The sequence below is a fragment of the Chelonia mydas genome, chromosome 27 (genome assembly GCF_015237465.2).
Source record: "Chelonia mydas isolate rCheMyd1 chromosome 27, rCheMyd1.pri.v2, whole genome shotgun sequence".
Lineage (NCBI taxonomy): Eukaryota > Metazoa > Chordata > Testudines > Cheloniidae > Chelonia > Chelonia mydas.
This window is the reverse complement of record NC_057860.1, coordinates 14,973,088-14,992,815: the sequence shown is the minus strand read 5'-3', so window position 1 is coordinate 14,992,815 and position 19,728 is coordinate 14,973,088. Positions and strand designations below refer to the sequence as shown.

The window sequence follows — 19,728 nt, the reverse complement described above, 5'->3', positions numbered from 1 at the left end:
CCGCGGCCCCCGCCCCCGAGCTTCGTCCTGGCAACGCGCACGCGAGAGACAAAAGAGGACGCGCGCGCGCGCGGCGCCTGCGCAGTAGGAAGCCGCCGCCGCCTTTCCGTATAGCAAGATGGCTGCGCTCTGCATTTCCCCAGTGGGGTCCGCCATGCCGCGGCGGCACGGGTGACCCCGCGACGGGGCCGGGCTGACCCGGGCCGCCTGTGACGTGCCGGCGCGGGGCGGCGCCCGGCCCCCTGGCGGGGAAGCGATGGCGGCCGCGGCCGGAGGGAGCCGGGCGGGCGAGCGGGAGCGGCGCGTGCGGGCGCTGAGCGCCGCCCTGCGGGCCCGGCTCGGGCCCTACGAGCCGCTGCTGGGCGCGCTGCAGGCCGCGCTGGTCTGGGAGCGGCCGGGCCGCGGCGCGCTGGGCTGGGCGGGCGCGCACGGCGCCTTCTGGTGAGCGGGGCCCGCGGCCGGGGGGGCCTCTCGGGGGCCGGGGCGGGTCCCTCGCGCCCGGCGGGGAACCAGCGACCGGCTGGGCGCGCCGGGCTGCTGTTCCCTGGGGGGGCCGGGGGGGGGGCGGTCTGCTGAGGGGCGGGCCCGGGGCCGGGGGGGGGCTAGCGCCCGAGGGTGGCCCCCGGCCCCGCCTCGCCCCCAGCGTTTGTCATGGTGTTAAACGTGCTAAAACCCCCGTGCTTTAAATGCAGGCGCGGGGGGGCCCTCAGGGGCTTGCTGTGTGACGGGGGGGGTCACCGCGGGAAAAGTTTGCGGCCCCCCCCCCGGTCTAGGACACGAGTGCCCCGTACAGGCGGTTTTGTGACCCGGTGTCTGAGAAACAGGTGCCTGGATCCTTCTCCGGCAGGGCAGGGCGGCGATGGAGCGAGCGGCCCTCGTGAGGAGGGCTGGGGGGTCAGGGTCAGGGTCACGCTTCTGGTGGTCTGTGGAGCTGCTCGCTCAGCGGGGCCCTGGGCCGAGACCGACATTAATTCTCCTTGCCGTTAAACGGCTGCAGCTGGTCGTCGGGGTCCTGGCGTTTAGGCAGGCGCTGCCGAACGGAAGAGGCTGCCGCTCGCCGACGGCGCACGGATCCCGGCGTAATGGCAAAAGTTCCGTTCTGCCCAGTCTAAACGTAAAAGGTTTCCAAGATGATGGAAGTTCAAGGTTACATTACTCACAACAGTGCAATGGGTTTGAACCTCTAGTTTGAAGCCCAGGATGGACTGGTAGGCTGGTTTTGACTTTATCGGACACAAGATATTTTCATAGCTCTAGCTATGGTCTTCCAAAAGCCTCATGCAGCGGTGGGGGGCCTGACTTGGAACAAGAGAAAATCCTTTTGTGATGGTTGTAACACTGTTCTGTTCCTCCGTCCCCTCACCTCCCTGGGGACTTTCCACATCCTACATCAGTCACCAACCTTCTGACTGTGAGAGAATGATGAGGTCCAAAGGGAGCCTGAGTCAATGCTATTAAGTTAACTAAAGAGGATTGCTGTCTGGGTAATTACAAGTGCAGATCTGCCCTCCAGGGGCTGAGCATAAGGAACCAGCCCTTCATAGTGAAATGGACTACAATTTAGGCCACTGGGTCTGGCCTTACATCTTCTAAATAACAAAGAAATGGGAGATAAAGTAACAGTTAATCTTAATAGGTGAAATCAAGCAAAGTCCATCTAGCTGTGTTCTCCTAGCAAAGCCTTGACCAGCTGGCAATTTCATGTAAGAAACAATTCTCAAGTTAGACTAAAAGCAGTAAAATTCAGCAGTGTAAGTGTGAGTATTGTCGATGGGGGTCCCACTCCTGAGGTGCCTGGAACCCTTGAGTAGGCTCCTACTGGCAAAAGTCACGTGTTTAGGAAGAGGGAAGATTCAAAGTGGCCGACATTGGGAGCCCTTTCTAGCACATAATGTTCATGTTGAGGTCTCCACTGAGAAATAGCATTCACAAAAAGTAGGAAATTTATAACAGGGTTTCCTGTTGATCAGCTTGGGCTTCCAGATGTTTAATTTGTTAATCAGAAGGCTGTCTCATCTGACAGTTTTCAGAGTCTGTGTAATCTCCAGGCAGTGTTACAAAAGCAATGCTGTTTGGACTCGTTTTACACTCATGGCAGCAGGAGGAGGAGCACATAAAAACACGTTCAGAAGGCTTGACTATACAATCCTTTACCCAGTTATCACTCTGATAGTACTGGGTGGTAACTTGTTTCTGTCAGTGTGACTGTTCAAAATTGGGAACAGTTGCCCAAAGTAACTGTTGAAATCTGTTAACTTGCTTCTATGTTGACTAGTTATTGCAGAGGTCTCATAAATTCAGTCTCAATATCTGGCTCCAGGGGCCCCACAAAGGACTAACTGGGAGTCACATGAATGGCAGGGAACGAAGTAGTGAGACAAAGTAATTATTCAAAGTTGCCACTGCCTGGAGGTACCGATGTCATTCTCTGAACACTGACATTGACAAAGCAAGTAGCAGCTGCAGTGGCAGGAGTAGCTGTGGGTGGCTGTAATGGACAGGCTGGTTGGGAGGGTAACAGGGAAGTAATTCCCAGTGCGTGTCTTGTGAAGAGGCTACTAAGCTTCATGTTTGTTTAAAGTTCTAATATAAAAATGCCTAAAAGAGAAGTTGTCTCCATATGTAACCATAACTCTGCTGGAGTTCTTGGAACACGCTCTCGTTATGGTGTTTATACAGACAACATGATTATGTTGGGGGCGCTTAAACGATCCCTGATATTTAAGCTGCAGGCAATTATCTTCATAGCTTCATGCACTGTGTCCCTCCGTGGTATCCAAATGCCTCATTAGTTTGGTTTTCCTCTTCCATGGTGATTTCCATCTGCGTTTCCTCCAGGAGGAAATTGTGAAGTGCCCTGAGGGAGGGGAATCACTATACGCTGTGCCTCTCAGGAGGAACTGCTTTCATTGGACAATCCTTTATAACCATAAGTGGCTGGTCACATGCTCTTGTTTTGACAGCACTGAACTGTGGTGTTTGTCTAATACCCAACCATGGTAGGAAGGCTTATGTGAAATTACCTCTTCTGTGCAGTATGTGTTTCTCTGGGTTTTCAGCAAATAATCTCCAGATTTAAACCACCATTTGGAAAGGGGATAAACTGTTAGCATGCGCTCCCAATCAAATGACTGCGTAGACCCACTTAGCTGTAGTTAATGATTGCTAGGCTATAATTGACCTTTGTGTGTTTTCTTATAAAAACAAAAATACCCTACATGCATATCTATGTCTTGTGGCTGTATTTTTCCTCGTGTCCCAGTCTGATTCTTCTAGGCATGTGGCCAGTCTTCAGAATTCAACCATTTCTGTTGCTTTCCTTTGTGCATGTACTTCTTGCGCTGTGTATTTGTCTGGATGGATTTCAATGCAGCTTATTCATGTTGCCTTATTGACTGCTGAGTATTTGAACCTTGAGCTGGGGAATTTAAATGATCTGCTTTTCTTCCAAAACTGGATTCACATCTTACAAAATATCACACAGGGTGGGGAGAAATCTAGTGCAGAACTGAGCCAGAACACAACATAAGAATGGTCATACTGGTCAGATCAATGGTCTGTCTAGCCCAGTATCCTGTCTTCCACCATTGGTCAGTGTCAGATACTTCAGAGGGAATGACCAGAATGAGGGCAGTTATTGAGTGATCTATCCTGTGTCCTGCAGTCCCAGCTGCTGGCAGTCAGAGGTTTAGGGGGACACAGGACATCTGGTTGCATCCCTGACTTGGAGGACGATCCTCCACAAACGTATCTAATTTTTTGTTCAACCCAGTTATAGTTCTGGCCTTCACAACATCCCCTGGCAATGAGATACAAAGACTTATTGTGGGTTTTGTGAAGAAGTACTTTGTTATGTGTGGGGTTTTTTGTTTTTTTTTTAAACCTGCTGCCTATTCATTTCACTGGGTGACCCCCTGGTCCTTGAATCATGGGAAGGAGTAAATAAGACTTCCTGATTCCCGGTCTTCATCCTAGACATGATTTTATAGACCTCTGTCATATCCCTCTCCTTAGTTGTCACTTTTCTAACCTGAACAGTCCCAGTCTTTTTAACTTCTTTTGAATTTGTAGAGGGTTTAATTCTTCAGTCTCTTAAGCTACTGGAATGTCTGCTTGTTTTGGTATGGATTATGGATTTTAAGCTCTAACTGGCATTGTGCCATGGTGTGACCATGCTATTGGGGTCACAAGTGGGGAAACAGCCATATTGAGACGAGCTACACAGCATTTCTTCTGATTCCATCAGTTTTCTGTCCTTAATCAATCCACAGCAAGCTTTTTTTAATGCTAAATGCGACTTGTCTTTTTGCCTGATCTTTGCCCTGTGAATTCCCTCCATGAGATCTGTCACTTGCTTGGCCCTACCAGCTGGTGCTTTATGCTAGACAAACACATGTCCTGAACAGTCTGTATGATTAAAAATAGATAAGAGCTTTGGTACTGAACCTTACTATTGTCATAATTAAGCAATAATCGCTACAAAATCTGTTAGTTTTACCATTTGACTGATTTAGTTAATAGCCTGAGGGGAAGCTGAAAAGACTGGACAGACATTGAGCTTGTGAGCTATTTCAGCAGCTGAGGAAGATGGGAACTAGGGGTACTGGTGTCAAACTGTTAATTACTCTTTTAGAGTCTTTTTAGCAGCGGATAATTCCAGATGAGCACCATTAAGTTCAGGATTCTGTGTAGGGAGTAGGAAACTCATAGGGAGGGACCCGTCTGCAAGCAGAAAACCTCAATACTCAAAACTAACTACCTTTTAAACGAGAAAGTGGGGACGAAGGTGACAGTTTGTGCATTGGGACCACTGATGGCCTCCACCAAACTAGCTGTAAACTGAGGCTGTGGGGCACAGAAACCCTGAACAAACATGAAACGTGTCTTTAAGGTTCTAGAGGCAACTTGGTGTAAAAACAACCACTCCTCCTACCCCGGCTAGGTGAGTGGAGGACTGGTTGACCTCCCTTTCTCCATCATACAACACTTTCCAGGGTGGCTGGTTAGTCTGAGGTGTAATAGATACAAGAGGAAGAACACTCACGAATAAAATGTTTTTGCATCTCCCAATTCCTGATTAATTCAAAAACCACTTTGACTCGGAATTGGAGGCATCTGCCAGATCCTGACTAGTGCACAAAGCCAAGCATCTTTAATGTCAGTGTGGCTTGTGGAAATGCTGACAGACTAACTAGAGTGATGCAAACATCACTCGTCTCATACTGCCTTGCTGCGGTGGTTAGTTGCTGTGCTCCCTGCTCATTCAAGAGAGTAAGATAAAACTGGTGTCTTCAACGTACATATAAAATTATTTTAGAAATAAATCAGGGTGAGCTCCAAACACCTGAGTAACAAGAATGTCCAGTTCCATTAGATCGGATACCAGTCTTGATTTGAGATGTCTGCTGCCCCCGAAGACCAAACGAGCTATTTTCTTACTTCACCCAACCCAGTTGGTCAGTGCATTTAACTAGAGGTGCTAATTTGAGAGGCCTGGTACAACAGTAGAAACAGACCCATGTGCTCACTGCGGACTCTTTCTCTGCTTCTTTTTTATTTTGCAGTTTTTTGGCACTGACTTCCCTTCGGCTGGTGTTCTTGGTTGCATTTGGCCTGATAATAATAGTTTGTTTAGATCAATGGAAGAATAAAATCTGGCCTGAAATTAAAGGTAAGATGCTGCAGTTAGAGCTGGCCCCTGAAAATGACACCTGTTTCTCAACTTCCCACCACACACTCTTTCTCTGCACCATTTGGCTTTAAATATGCCTCAGACAGAGTCACGAAGGGCTAGATTCACAATAGGACTTATGCGGGTGAATTCCAGAACCAGACCCCACGGGGATTCGCAAAACCTCTGCAGAGCTGCTGCCAAACCCTGCATGCGCCTAAACTCACTCGGCACCTAAGCTTTTGCCGTAAAAGTTCACTAGATGCCTATGTTTTTGTCCCTGAGCATGTGCACTGCAGCCCCATGTGGGCATGTGAACGACTCAGCCCCAGTGCAGTGCCCGAACTGGGGAAAGGTGATCTGCCCCCTGCCTAGCTTGCCTGTGGAGCCCGATCCGTTAAACTGCCTCAGAGTGGGCCACAAATGTGAACAGCTGGTAGGGGGGCTTCCCTCATAACTTTTAGCCCAGTGGTTAGGCTACTCACCTAGAATGTGGGAGAGCCCCTGGTTCAAGTCCCCCCCTTCCACCTGTGCGGGAGAGAATTTGAACAGGGATCTACTACCTTTCAGGTGAGTGCTCTTATATCTGGGCTATGTGATCCTGATGGGAGATGTGCTCACTCTCTCTCTCTCCCCCTAATGAAGCTGTCCACAGTGAATAAATGTAAAAAGTTGTTGGAACAGGAGAACTGGATCCTGGGTCTTCCACGTCCTGGGTGAGTGCTCGACCCCCTAGGCTGAAAGTCATTCTCATGCCTGTGTGCTTGTGCGGGCAGTTGTGTTGCTTTCTGGCCCAGTGACTTTTAAAAATTATTTTTGCACGGTGAGGTAGCCCCACATCAGAGTATCCTGTAGCCCAGTATTTATGGCCCTTAACTGAGAGGCTGCAGATCCCAGTTCAAATCCCTCCCTTCCCCCCTGAGGTGTACGGGGGGCGGGGGGGGGGTGTTAACTGGGATGTGGAAACCCCCCAGTTTGAGGGCCCTAACCACTTGGCTTAAAGTTCCGAGGGGGGTCTTCCTCCTTCTCCTCTTCCCTCCTTGCACAAGGTGCCTAGAGCCAAGAGCGGGTTTTCAGCTGAGAATCCCAAATAGAAGGAGGTGCCTATCTCAGGGGGATGGGGCTTAGCACAGACACCCCCCCCCTTGGCTCCTCCCAGTAGCTAGCTTAAGTGAGGAGCCAGTCAGTGACACAATTTGATATTCTAGTAGTGCCCACGATAGATTGACTGCACAGAAGACACAAGTCTGCCCCAATGAGCTTCCAGTTTAAGAAATCAGAGCTTGCAGGATAGGACTGGATTGGTTTTCTCACTTGAACACACTGGAAATTTTCAGAATGTTTGTAAGGTAATAAATGGTGGTTGTCAGAGACCCAGCCTCATTATGGAGATTCTGAGAGGGGCGGAATTGTCAAGAACTGTCAGTTACTTGAATACCAAAGTGTTCAGTAAATCACCAGCTCTAACGTAGAACTCAGCCATCCTTGCCTTGAACACATGATAAGATTTGATGCACAGCCAACTCACTACCTACAAACAAATCGGTGTGTGATCTGCAGGCTCCCCAGGGGTAACTCCCTGGCTAGCTAGTTGAGGTTAGGTAATAAGCATTAATATGGTCTTCCAAGAGACAACACAAGCTGAGGCATAGAAGCTGGCAGTGATTCCTGGCATCAACTTTCTTTGGAAGGTAGGCAGGCTTATGGTGGCTGTGTGCTGCTAATTGTTTCTACTTATCTTGAGGGTTGTATATGCAAGTCCCTCAATAGTCCCAAGCTGTGTCAGTTCTCTAAGCTAGCCTGTTTCTGGGTCACTTATCAACCCCAGTCCAGGAAGTAAGGCTCTCCTGGATGTCTCTGAATTATGAGCAAATCGTCCATCCCTCAGCACACCCAGTATAGTAACAGGTATGTAGGCTGCATTTTGAAACAGGACTGGTAGTTCTTGCTTGTGGTTAAGACTAAAATGAGCTATTCGTGATTTGCAGAACAGAATAGCCATCCAGTCACTCTCTCTAATGGTACCTGTCGTGACACAGAGAGGGAGGGCTGTCTCAGGCTGTCCTATGAGAATATGATGCAGAACAACGGATTTTTGGTTAATTACCTTTATCAGTCACACTGGTTGTTTCCCAACTTCATACAAGTTTTAGTCAAATTCCCATTAGCTAAGCATTCTTACTGAAAAATTCCTTGTAACTAATTCCGTGTCTGTTCTTTTAGTGGCAAGATCTGACGAATTGGACAATGAGAGGTATGGAACACTAATTAAATCCCTCTTTTTTTCTCTTCTGGTTTGCTGCTGTGTTGGTACTTTGTGTTATGATGACAGAACTCGCTCATTTTTTGCACATGCTTGTCATATCTGCTCAGTTTCAGAGGAAGCATGGGGGAGGGGGGGGGGGTTCTGTTCTGCCTCTGCCACAAGCTTTTGTTCTGACCTTGGGCCAGTCACCGAACCTCTCCCTGCCCACACAGCCTCTTGTGTAAAATGGGGATAATGTTCACGTCGGCTTTGTAAAGACCCCGCTACGTTAAAGTTTTCTTGTGGTGCCTTTAAAGTTCATTGAGAGCTCCCTTGCAAGTGTGACAGAATAACCTTTTTTGAAATGAGAACTTGTCAAACTTCTCTGACCAGAGCTGGATTTACTGCAGGCTTCCCTGGTGGTTAGTGTGCCCCTGAGTGCAGCATTAACAACAAAACTAGAACTCTAGGGGTTTTGTCCTCCATAACAGTACTTTCCTCTCTCCAGGCACAGCTTACATAGAAACGGCCAGACTGGGTCAGACCAATGGTCCATCTAGCCCGGTATCCTGTCTTCCGACAGTGGCCAGTGCCTCAAGTCTCAGAGGGGATGAACAGAACAGGGCAATTTCTGTCTATCCCCTGCAGTCCATTCCCAGCTTCTGGCAGTCAGAGGTTTAGGGACACCCACAGCATGGATTGTGTCTCTGATCATCTTGGCTAACAGCCATTGAGGAATCTATCCTTCATGAACATATCTAGTTCTTTTTTTAACCCAGTTACACTTTTGGCCTTCACAACATCACCTGGCAATGAATTCCACAGGTTGACTGCGCGAAGAAATACTTTGTTTTGTTCATTTTAAACCTGCTGCCTATTAATTTCATTGGGTGACCCCTGGTTCTGTTGTTATATGAAGGGGTAAATAACACTTCCTTATTCACTTTCTCCACACCGTTCATGATTTTATAGACCTGTCATATCTCCCCTTAGTTGCCTGTTTTCTAAGCTAAACTATCCCACTCTTTTAAATCGCTCCTTGTATGGAGCTGTTCTACACCCCTAGTCATTTTTGTTGCCCTTTTCTGTACCGTTTCCAGTTCTAATACCCTTTGTTTTAGATGGTGTGACCAAAACTGCACACAGTATTCAAGATGTGGGTTTAAACGGTGGCATTATATTTCCCTCTCCTTATTTATCCCTTTGCTAATGATTCCTCACAGACTAGCTTTTTCTTGTCTGCTCTGTTGTTCACTTGCACTAAATAGCCAAATCAATCTTTCGAAAGTTTACATTGTAAAACCCCTCAAATGTTAGAAAACCACCTAATCAGGTGTCACAAAAGCGTCTCTCTCTTGAGTGACCTGGCACAGGAGGAAGCGCTCTTCCGAAGGCACAGATACCATGTGACCTAAGGTTAATGAGCATGAGCAGACGCTACCAAAAGTAGCCTTTCAAAAGTGACAACGAATTTCCACTAACTAGGTCACAGGGCTCCTTGGAAACTTGGCACTGAATTCTTGCAGGGGGTGGGGAGGTGTAAACGCCAAGAAATAACTCGAATGTACTGGCTAAATCCCCCTGCCTCAGCCTTAGCTGAACTAAAAGATGAAGCTTCAAGCAGGGCTTTCCTCCATTTCACTGTAACTCAGTCTAAACTCTGTTAGTGATCACCAAAATCCTTGTGTGCTCTAATCGGATGCACGTGATTGTTATGGGAGTTTGCACAACATGGGGCCTGCCAGCTGCTTTTGACATCCAACAACTTGCAAGTTCTTGCATTCTAATTGCCGTACTCAGCTAATTATTAGCTGTCTGTAATTTAAAGAAAACTGGGGTGTATATCAAATGGCAGATGGGTCTAGCTATTTGATTTTTTCCAAGTGCTAGCTCTGGTGTTCCAGACTTAGGGCATCTGGTGGAGGGGGGAGAAAGTGCTTTTGAAACAATGCTTCTGTAATGAAGAGTGCCCTATATTAAGGTCAGTTTAGTAACACCATGTGGCTCAGTAGACACCTGCGCACTAATTATTCTGCCTTCTCTGTAGCTGGGGCTATGTTCACCCTCAGTTGCTGAGTGTGCCGGAGCTGTGTCACCATTTAGCTGATGGATGGGTTACTGGGGTCACCTTCTTAAGGAACCTCTTCGTTTTCAAAAAGCAAAATCCCGGCAAGGTAAGAGTACACGTACTTGGGCAAACTAAACCCTTGGCATCTAATCTTTGATGCAGACAGCCACTCTGTGTATTGCAGGAGCATCCAGAATGGGTACATGTGTTCCAAACATAAGATGTTCCCTGCCCCCGAAGAGCTCCCACTCTGAAAAAGGGAGGTGGAAAGGGATAGAACATACAAGCGAGTGGGGCCGGGAGGTGGCAACTTTGCTTGTTTTCATTTTGTTTTATTTAGCTGTAAATGTAGCTGTTCCTTGTGTGGGTATTGGTCTGAAGTGTCTGCTATTAACCTCACAGTTCTTTCCCTGAGTCTGGCTTTTAATAACTTAAAAACCAAACCAGGAAGTGGTTTGAGAATCTTTTTTTTTTTTTCCCCCCCTCACTTCCTATAGAAAAGAGAACCAGTGTTAGCCTAGTGACAACTGTGATTGTATGAGTAGTATGAAGAGGCTGAATAATTAGACACTTATTACTGTGATTGCAGCCTCATGAAACATGCCCCTACTCCCTCCTTTGGAAGGGACCATCTCCCATAACCTTACATTAGCTTGTCAGCACAGACACTGTAGAATCTTACCCTGCCTACAGCAGTGAGCAGTAACTTAAGTTCCCTTTAAATTGCCAAGGTGTCTTGGGATGATAGACAAAAACTCTTAAAATGAGACGTTTTGGTACCTATTCTAATGAAATACGATTGCCTAAGACAACCGGAATATCCAAATAGTGTTGCTGATATTTGGTCTGTTGCTTCTTGGCCTGGAACTCTCAAGAAAACAACCCAGTTACACCAGCTGAAATCACCTGATTTGGTTATTTTAATGCTATGGAAACTCATGCTTTCTACTATGCCTTCAGTTTTGCCTTTTAGTGTGTGGAGTCTTTACTTTCTTGGCTGTTCTGGGCCGGTACATTCCTGGACTCTTGCTCTCATACCTTATGCGTAAGTACAACATTCCTCAGTCAAACAAGGTATTGTAAACAGAGAGCTGGGGCAGTATCTCGAACGTAGACTCAGAGGTGCATCGGATATGAGCGGCTAAAATTCTGACACATACAATATAAAATGCGGTTGCTCTTGTGCTAGGATGTTAAAATGTTAGGAGAGATTGGCCAGCTAGTCCCCAGTATGCTCTGTGTGCATGTCTGTTTAGGCAGTTACGTGCAGTAAATGCTCTAATATGTTGCTATCTTAGTTCTAGTAAGTCAGCACAGATCTGCACTGCTCTCTACCTAGCTTCTGAGGCATTGGATTGTGTGCATACAGCTCAGCAAAACTGAGTTTTGTATCTGTATACTGCATCCCAAAACACTTGATTGACAGATCTGCCAAGTAGCACAGGCAAGTTTCTAACCAGCTTCCCCATTTACCTCAGTGCTCTTCATCCTGCTATGGCCTCTCGCGGTGTACCACAGACTGGGGCAACGCATGTACATGAAGCTGGAGCCAGCTCTGCAGCGGTTGGATTTCAGCGTTCGAGGCTACATGATGTCAAAGCAACGAGTGAAGCAATGTAAGATTCCAAGAGTTTCTGAAACTAACCAGACAAACAGCCAGCCCTTGAAATCTACAAACAGCTGCTGACATGAACCCCGAGTCATGGGGCGTGAAGGCAACTGCATGTGTTGTGCAGCATTCATTTTGAGTTCTGTTGTCAAATATTCGCAGCTCCTCCACGGAGATGAAGTTATGCAACTACACGGGGTCCCTGCTTTCTACAAATTCCCAGTGGCTCCTTTCCCCTTTCTCAGCTGTGGGAAGGCAAGAGCACTAAGTGTTGCTTGGTGAAAGCTGATTTTTGTTTGTAGCCTCTCTCTCCAGTGTGAGGTTGCTGCTGAGCTTTGTTCTATTTGGCACTAGATCTGCAGCAGCCCAAACCAGTCATTATAGAGCCCACGTTTAACACAACAGCATTTCGATCTGTGATAGACTGACACCCTTTGGTCTACATTTGAAGTGACTTTCTGCCCAGCCTAATGTTATGCTTAAATGTTGCCTTGTCTGCCCTGACAATAATGGGAGATTTCTGCTCTGACTCATGGCAGTGCGCCAGCGAGCGCTGAACCAGGAGCCTGCTGATGCTGGGAGTGACAGTGAAGAAGAACTTGCTGCATTCTGTCCCAAGGTAACCAGACATCTCTGCAAATTTCAAAGTCAAGCAAGAAAGCCTCCAGTGCATTGATGGCTTTTGTGTGTCTGAATCAGATTTGTGATAAAACGGCAGCCTTGGAATGCTCTCTGGCCCCGAGCCTAGGGTATCAGGTGGAGAGGAACATCTGGGCAGAGTCTGGCTGCAGGCTTTCATACACTGTCAAGCCTTCCTGTGCTCCGAGATTAGTCTGGCTGCAGTGCTCTCAACCCACTCAGTTAAACCCACATCTTATCTGCGTATCTTTAAAAGCTTGAACTTTCCAGTCCTTCAGTCTGAAGGACCTAACTCTCAAAGGTATCTCTGTTACCTTTTCCACACCTCTGCTACCAATCCTGTCCCAAGCCAGATGTTGCACATGAATTGGCCATCAGGGTATTGGGGAGCAGTGTGGAGCCAGCACACCACACCCCTCCTCTTCCAACACCTTAGGGACTAATGCCCCTCCTTCACAGTGCTCCCCGCCCAGGGGTAGCAATGCAGCAAGCAAGTCTCACGTGGGAGCCTGTCATGCTGGGTCATGGGAATCTTTCTACCTTGGAGCACAGAAACAATCTTAGCCAGTAGGGCTGATGTTCTTCTAATTATATTTTCTTCTCTGCTTCAAAGCTGGATGATTCTGTAGTTGCTAAGGAACTGACTATCTCCGACTCTGAGCATTCAGATGCTGAAGTTTCCTACACTGAGAATGGGACATTTAACCTGTCAAGGGGACAGACTCCACTGACTGAGGGATCTGAAGGTGAGAGAGAAGAAAGTCTCCTAAAGGCAAAGGGACTCTACTCTTCAGGGTGGTGGATGCTGAGGAGGGAAGTGAGGAAAATCGACCAGATGCATTTCCTGAGAATTGAGCTCTGGTGTATAATGTTCGCCTGCTAGTTGCCACAGGATGAAGAGCTCCTTGTCCTGTCTGAATAGATCCGTTTTCCACATACGGTGCCTAGATAGTCTGTTTACAGCTACCAAAAGAGGGAATGTAAGCCTAAGCTGTCAGGCCAGGCCTTCTGCAAAATGGTCTGTCTAGAAAGTGTCTGCCAGGGCAGGCACACAGATGATCTAAGCCTTTTCAGTATGGAAATGTGGCACTGATTTAACTGAAGGTGTCCTTTTAAACCAAGGCAGTTAAACTCATGCAAGTTCCTGGGTAGATGCTTATTCTGGTTTACCTTAATCAGTTCCTAATTAACTTGAGAGAAACTGAAGTAAGCCTGGTTTAAACAGAGATGAGTGTCCGCACAGCGGTTTGTACCAGTTTAGTTAAAATCAGTTCAAAGTGTAACACCTGTAGTAAAACCAGTCAATACACTCTCATAGCCGAGTCCTTAATCTCAGAGGGTTCAACATCTGAGTACCTTCTGCTGGCTGACTGTGAAAGAAGCCTGGGAGGACATGGTTTCTCTCCGCACTAGCTGTCCCCTGCAGTATCCTCACTCTCTTGGTTAAGAGAGCAACTTTTTGTCGATCATGCCATTCCAGAGGAAAGTGACACTAAGTGTAGTTTGGTCAGAGGAGGCAAGTGGGCAGTTTATTTGGGGACCAGGATAATGGTTTCTTTCATCAAAGATGGCTGAACTCTGCAGAGGATCAGTATGACACTGTCTGTCATGCTTGACTGATGGATTTGGATAGCCCGTAAACTTACAGCTGTTTCTTTTTCCCTTCTAGATCTTGATGGTCACAGTGACCCTGAAGAATCTTTTGCCAGGGATCTCCCTGACTTCCCTTCCATAAATCCAGAGGTGACTGGAATAGATGATGAAGATGACACCAGCATTGGGATTCCCAGCCTTGCTTACCGCTCGCAAGGCATGGAAGATCTCCGTCACCCATATGACCAAGAAGAAGCTGTCCCTGCGCTCCTACTAGGGGCACTGCCCTCTGCAAACAATCTTACAAATAACTTAGCTGGATTTGTCACCAGAGGCATGATACAATTAGCCTTGTCAGGAACCTCTCAGCCAGGCCCCTTATGCAGTGACAATCCCCAGAGAGGCACGAAAACCTATCTTAGAACCTCCAGCTCCGATTTGGACACCGATGCAGAAGGGGATGACTTTGAACTGTTGGATCAGTCAGAGCTGATCCAGCTGGATCCAGCTGGCTCCCGAGGCCAGTAAGCAATCATACTTCCTTCCCTTCTGATTTTTCTGTCATGAGTAGCAGAGGGGAATCTTCAGCAGAAAAAGCGTTGTACAGTAATCTAAATTGTCTCCTGTGGGTACAAGTAGTATGGCAACCAGTCGTGGCTGGGTACATCACTGTGATGTGAATTTGTAGGGCTAGCTTGGATTTCAAAATAAACCATGCTTTGGTAGTTCACAGGGCAGAGGCTTTTGCTGCAATAGCCCCAGTCGCACCCACACACCACTCTGCATTGTCTCCTGTGACGCTCCTTGCCCTAACCCAAACCTGCTCACTTGAAACAATAACTGCGGAGCGTGTCTGCAGCTGTAGTGCCCCTTGGCAGACCGACTTCAGTTTCAGTCAGGAATGTTCTTGCACCAGCCCAGTCTCTCGCATGCAGACAGTCAGCAGAAGGTGAACAGGACTGGTTTCCTCTTAAAAACCTGGATTATGCTATTTTAACTTAAAATTCCCTACTCCTAAGGCATTCACAAAAACAACTGACATTTCTCCCTCCTCACTCAGTAGTATCCAGCTGTCTTGGGTAGAAAAAACAACCGTGGTATTGCTGACGTAATGGCAAAAGCAGTATCCTCACAAGTAATGACAGAATTCATATTGCTCCCATCAAAACTCAAGCTTTCCAGTGATGCTAGTTAATAAAAGTCATAATGGCAATAACTCCTCTACTGTGCTGGTTCCAGCCCTTCGGGGAGCGTCTCTGTGCAGCAGCTGCTGTTGCATTGGATTGACGCTCTGCAGAACTAAATTCTCCCACTTTACTCTAGAGCAGCTACTGCCTGGGCAATAGCAATATGACCTTCCGCACCCTGCCCCGGCATGGAACTCCTTAGGTGCTGTGGAGGGACTTCCTGATGGGGGTGGCAGGGATTCGGTCTCCATGGCCCATTTCGTTCTTGGCCTCTGTGACATTGCCCAGTCTGAGGTAGTATTGTGCAGTGAGAACTCCTGTCCACTAGGCCACCAGCTCGTGTCACACACGCCACCAAACAACTGGGAGATGGTGGCTATTTTTGGTCACTTTTAGACTTGAGCCAGCAACCTGAAGGGGAGGCTCTGTAAAGTGACCAGCCTGAGCCATCCCGTCCCTAAATTTCCCAATGCTTTTCTAAGCCACAGAAATTGATACCGATTACACTTGTGCAGCAAGCAGCTTATCTCTTCAGGGAAATTTTCTTGTTCAGTTCAATTCTAGCTTTCATTTTATTTGTGCATTTTTAAGTCAAAGTTAGGCTGAATGCAGACTACTTGTCTGGAAATCGTGGCCATATAGAAATCTAAGCTATAAAATGGACGTATGTTGGTATTGGATTTAAATTCAGGAATTAGGTGACCTTCCTAGATTATGAATAAGAAAAAAACTATGGATGTTTTATCCATAATTAGTATCAAATCAACCTGGTAGGTTAAAAATCAACCTTAGCTATGGTGCAGCAAGGGCACCCCATAATAACCAAAATGGACATGGGCCTAAATTGGCATTGAAAACAAAATATAGAAATAGCTCCAACCCCAAATCCTTAATTGGGTTAATTTGGATACTGTATGTACTTGGCTTTTATATAGTCTGAAAATTACTCATTAAAAATACAAAGATCTTGTTCGCTGAGCTTGGAAAGGAATCAGTGCCCTTTACCTACTATCAGACCTGCTTCTAGCTGCCTCTGATGACACTCCTGCCTCAGTGCTGAGGTATCCAGCGTGGCTGGGATTATTCCAGTACCATGGATATGGCTACAGAAAGTGTTCTTTGTAGGCTGCCTTCTCAGGAGTCTCTTGTCACTGCCTACAGCTTTCATGTCAGTAAATGGTGATTTCTCTTGGCTTGCAGGCTACATTAACAAATGCAAAAGACTAGGATCTGCCTCATATCACTTGGGAGCAATAACTAAATGAGCCACTAACTAGCACTTTAAATTGAAACCATAAACCTGAGACTAGATTCTAAAATCTACTTAGTATAGTCATTCTGCTCACCTACAAGGCTCTGATGGGTGTCCTCCTCAGCTGATCTAGTGAAACTTTAATCTTTATTGGTAAGGGATTTTCTAGGAATAATTCTTGAACGTTAGCGGGCATATTGCTGTAAACTACCACGTTGCTGGAACTGCCTTTCACCAAGGGCATGGAATGGGTTTAGAGAGCAGATCTCAACCTGTCACGCTTGACAGGTTGTCAGTCTCACTTTGGGGGTTGAGAGGTTTTCAAACTGGTGATGGGAGTCCTGTGTTATAGGGAAGAGTAGCTGCCTCTTACAGTGTCAGGCACTAGATTCTGGAACCAAGCACAGCAGCAGCCAAGGCATGCATACTCACGGTTTTGTTAAACAAAAGCCCTATGTGAGCACTTTGCAAACACTGAAATGAACCTTGTCATAAGACTTAATGTCTTGCAGGTTGTTTGAAGAAAATGGAATCTCACTGTGCCAAACTGTACTGCTATTGCATGAGTAACTTACAGCACCAGAGGCTCAAACTTCAGGTGCAACTTGACAAGTTGACTTTTTTTAAACTTGGAAAAAGTATTTAACTCTTATGTGATATCTTGCCTTTTTCCAACTGTTTCCTCTTCTCTGCTGTGAGGAAGAACCAACCATGTATGAAATCATCCTTTTACACTCCATAGTGGTGTTAATACCATGCTGTAAAACTGTTCAGAAGTTCTGGTGACCCTAAGTACTTTAAAACAAGATTTGCAGCTCCCCAAGTCAATGGAAGCGCTCTAAACTCAGCTGGCTTTATTGGACAACTGGATAGATTAATTGTATCAGATCAGGGTAAAACAAGTCATATAAATCTGGTGTGGTGGTGTTCTCTGAAACATCCCTGTTTAAATGCATCTCTTTGTAAGCAATCAGCATAATCAAAACTAGAACTGAAAAAACAATGCTAGGTGCTAATTGTAGCCTATTTTCAGATGCATCTACTAGTGATTTAAGAGTCTGTGAACACCCAGTTTATTCCCTGGAGTACTAACACTTCCTGTGTCACAGACTCGTTTCTTCAGCCATCCCTTTGACCCCAACCCCCCCAAAAGGCTGTGTGTCATGGGGGAGCAGAGCTAGGACGCTGGTATTCTGAGCATGGATCTCCTACGGATTGCCTTCTCTGCCACCGGGCAAGTAACTTTGCTTCTCCATACTTCATTGTTGCTATTTAGAAGTTATTTGCCTCTTATGGGGGCTGTCAAGGAGGAGAAAATAAACCAATCCATGATGAGCAGTATAGGTTTCCCCCAGACTATTGCCACTGCTTTTGCTAGTGCAGGCTCCAAAACGAAGCTTCATACACACAGTGTTGTGAATTTTTGGCTCTATATTTTCATACTCATTACAGCCCTCCTTGTCCATTGTGTATTCACTACCATGCCTTTTAAAGCTGAAGAAGAATGCCGTACTCCACTTAAATCTCTGAAAATTCTTATGAGTTATGTCTTTACTAGTATACGGTGGTGTTGTAGCAGTGTTGGTCCCAGGATATTTTGTCTTTACTAGTGGCAGTCGACCTGTCTTTTCTCTTGTAGGGCCAGATAGAAAACCAACACCTTCTGCTGACTAAGGGGGGACGTTTTTTCTTTAATATTCTCTGCTGAAGAAAATGACTCTTGCAGCAGAACACCCCAAACGGTCTATAACTATGGATGGGTGATGGGCACCTCTAGGTCAAAGTGCTTCCTTTGCTGGGGTGCAGGAAGGGAGAGCTAACACATTGTAACAAATGGGGATGTCTGTTCTCAGCTGTGGCTCAAGTGATACTAGGGCCACTTAAATATAATTCTTTGGAACACGCCTGACCTGCCCCCTCCCCCCCCGGGAGCAGAGTTCACCTGGTTTTGTGAACAATGAGACTTTGGCGGGGGAGGAATCTTGTGATTTTACATTTTAATGGCTCTCTGGCAGTTTCCAAAATCTTTAGTAACTTGTGAAAACGTGTAAATTTGCTCAGCTGAAACTTTCTGTAGACCAGCATATTCACTGTGAAAGCATCTAATTCCAGCTGAAGTTGCACCATCTCTAGAATTCATTAGTTTAGGATTTCATGACTTTAAATCATAGCATTTTAAGACACATGATACCACCCTGCCCTTTTTGGCCAAATAATAATGTGAAGTCAGTCGTCACGAAGTCAGTGACGTTCCTAGTGAAACTATACACCCGAAGGCTTGCATAGGACAGCGTGCAGTGCTCTGTAACTTTTAAATGGGTTGGTTTTGATATCATTGGTGTGGCAATATCATCCTTTGTGTTTACAGTAGCCACCCTTGTGAACATTTGAGTCATTTGTCAGTTTGCAATTTTTTGAAGTGAGTTAAGTAAAATGTTGATAATAAGAACTTAGTTTTTGTCTTTATTTTTTATATATTCTACGGGCTCATAGTAGGTGGAATTAAATAAACACCTGGTTCATGCAAGGAGTGTCCCCCGATAGGGACAGCTCTGTCCTGGGGGGCACAGAGTAACCCCTCCCTGGTGGGGGAGGGGATGGACAGCTGTGCCCTTGGGTGGGGGAGACAGGGACAACTTTAAGAAGGGCTCTAGAGGTGATCCTGGCAATTACAGACTAGTAAGTCTAACATCAGTACTAGGCAAATTAGTTGAAACAATAGTAAAGAATAAAATTGTCAGACACATAGAAGAACATAAATTGTTGCGCAAAAGTCAGCATGGTTTCTGTAAAAGGAGATCATGTCTTACTAATCTATTAGAGTTCTTTGAGGGGGTCAACAAACATGTGGACAAGGGGGATCTAGTGGACATAGTGTACTTAGATTTCCAGAAAGCCTTTGACGAGGTCCCTCACCAAAGGCTCTTATGTAAATTAAGTTGTCATGGGATAAGAGGGAAGATCCTTTCATGGATTGAGAACTGGTTAAAAGACAGGGAACAAAGGGTAGGAATAAATGGTAAATTTTCAGAATGGAGAGGAGTAACTAGTGGTGTTCCCCAAGGGTCAGTCCTAGGACCAATCTTACTCAACTTATTCATAAATGATTTGGAGGAAGGGGTAAACAGTGAGGTGGCAAAGTTCGCAGATGATACTAAACTGCTCAAGATAGTTAAGACCAAAGCAGACTTTGAAGAACTTCAAAAAGATCTCACAAAACTTAAGTGATTGGGCAACAAAATGGCAAATGAAATTTAATGTGGATAAATGTAAAGTAATACACATTGGAAAAAATAACCCCAACTATACATAGAATCTGATGGGGGCTAATTTAGCTACAACTAATCAGGAGAAAGATCTTGGAGTCATCGTGGATAGTTCTCTGAAGACGTCCCCGCAGTGTGCAGCAGCATTCAAAACAAACGGGATGTTAGGAATCATTAAAAAAGGGATAGAGAATAAGA

General features: G+C 46.2%; 1 protein-coding gene across 2 annotated transcripts; it reads left to right on the top strand.

Moving 5' to 3' along the window:
- The first annotated feature begins 129 nt into the window (after positions 1 to 129).
- On the top strand, positions 130 to 18,710 carry RETREG3 (reticulophagy regulator family member 3). 2 transcript variants are annotated; one of them, XM_043536657.1, is made up of 10 exons: positions 130 to 441; positions 5,565 to 5,671; positions 7,895 to 7,925; positions 9,964 to 10,090; positions 10,945 to 11,029; positions 11,463 to 11,600; positions 12,133 to 12,212; positions 12,846 to 12,978; positions 13,902 to 14,349; positions 16,777 to 18,710. In XM_043536657.1, exons 1-10 carry the CDS (start codon positions 257 to 259, stop codon positions 16,832 to 16,834), a joined length of 1,392 nt encoding a protein of 463 aa, XP_043392592.1. In that variant the 5' UTR covers positions 130 to 256; the 3' UTR covers positions 16,835 to 18,710. The 2 variants fall into 2 exon arrangements, with proteins under 2 accessions (XP_043392592.1, XP_043392593.1); XM_043536658.1 differs by lacking the exon at positions 130 to 441 and adding an exon at positions 1,186 to 1,208.
- Positions 18,711 to 19,728: the final 1,018 nt, after the last annotated feature.

Bases quoted from the DNA above. Each gene is read 5' to 3' on its own strand.
- RETREG3 (XM_043536657.1), top strand. From the start codon at position 257: ATGGCGGCCGCGGCCGGAGGGAGCCGGGCGGGCGAGCGGGAGCGGCGC. The intron at 11,030-11,462 runs GTAAGTACAACA...CATTTACCTCAG, and splicing joins CTTGCTCTCATACCTTATGC to TGCTCTTCATCCTGCTATGG. The intron at 11,601-12,132 runs GTAAGATTCCAA...GACTCATGGCAG, and splicing joins AAAGCAACGAGTGAAGCAAT to TGCGCCAGCGAGCGCTGAAC.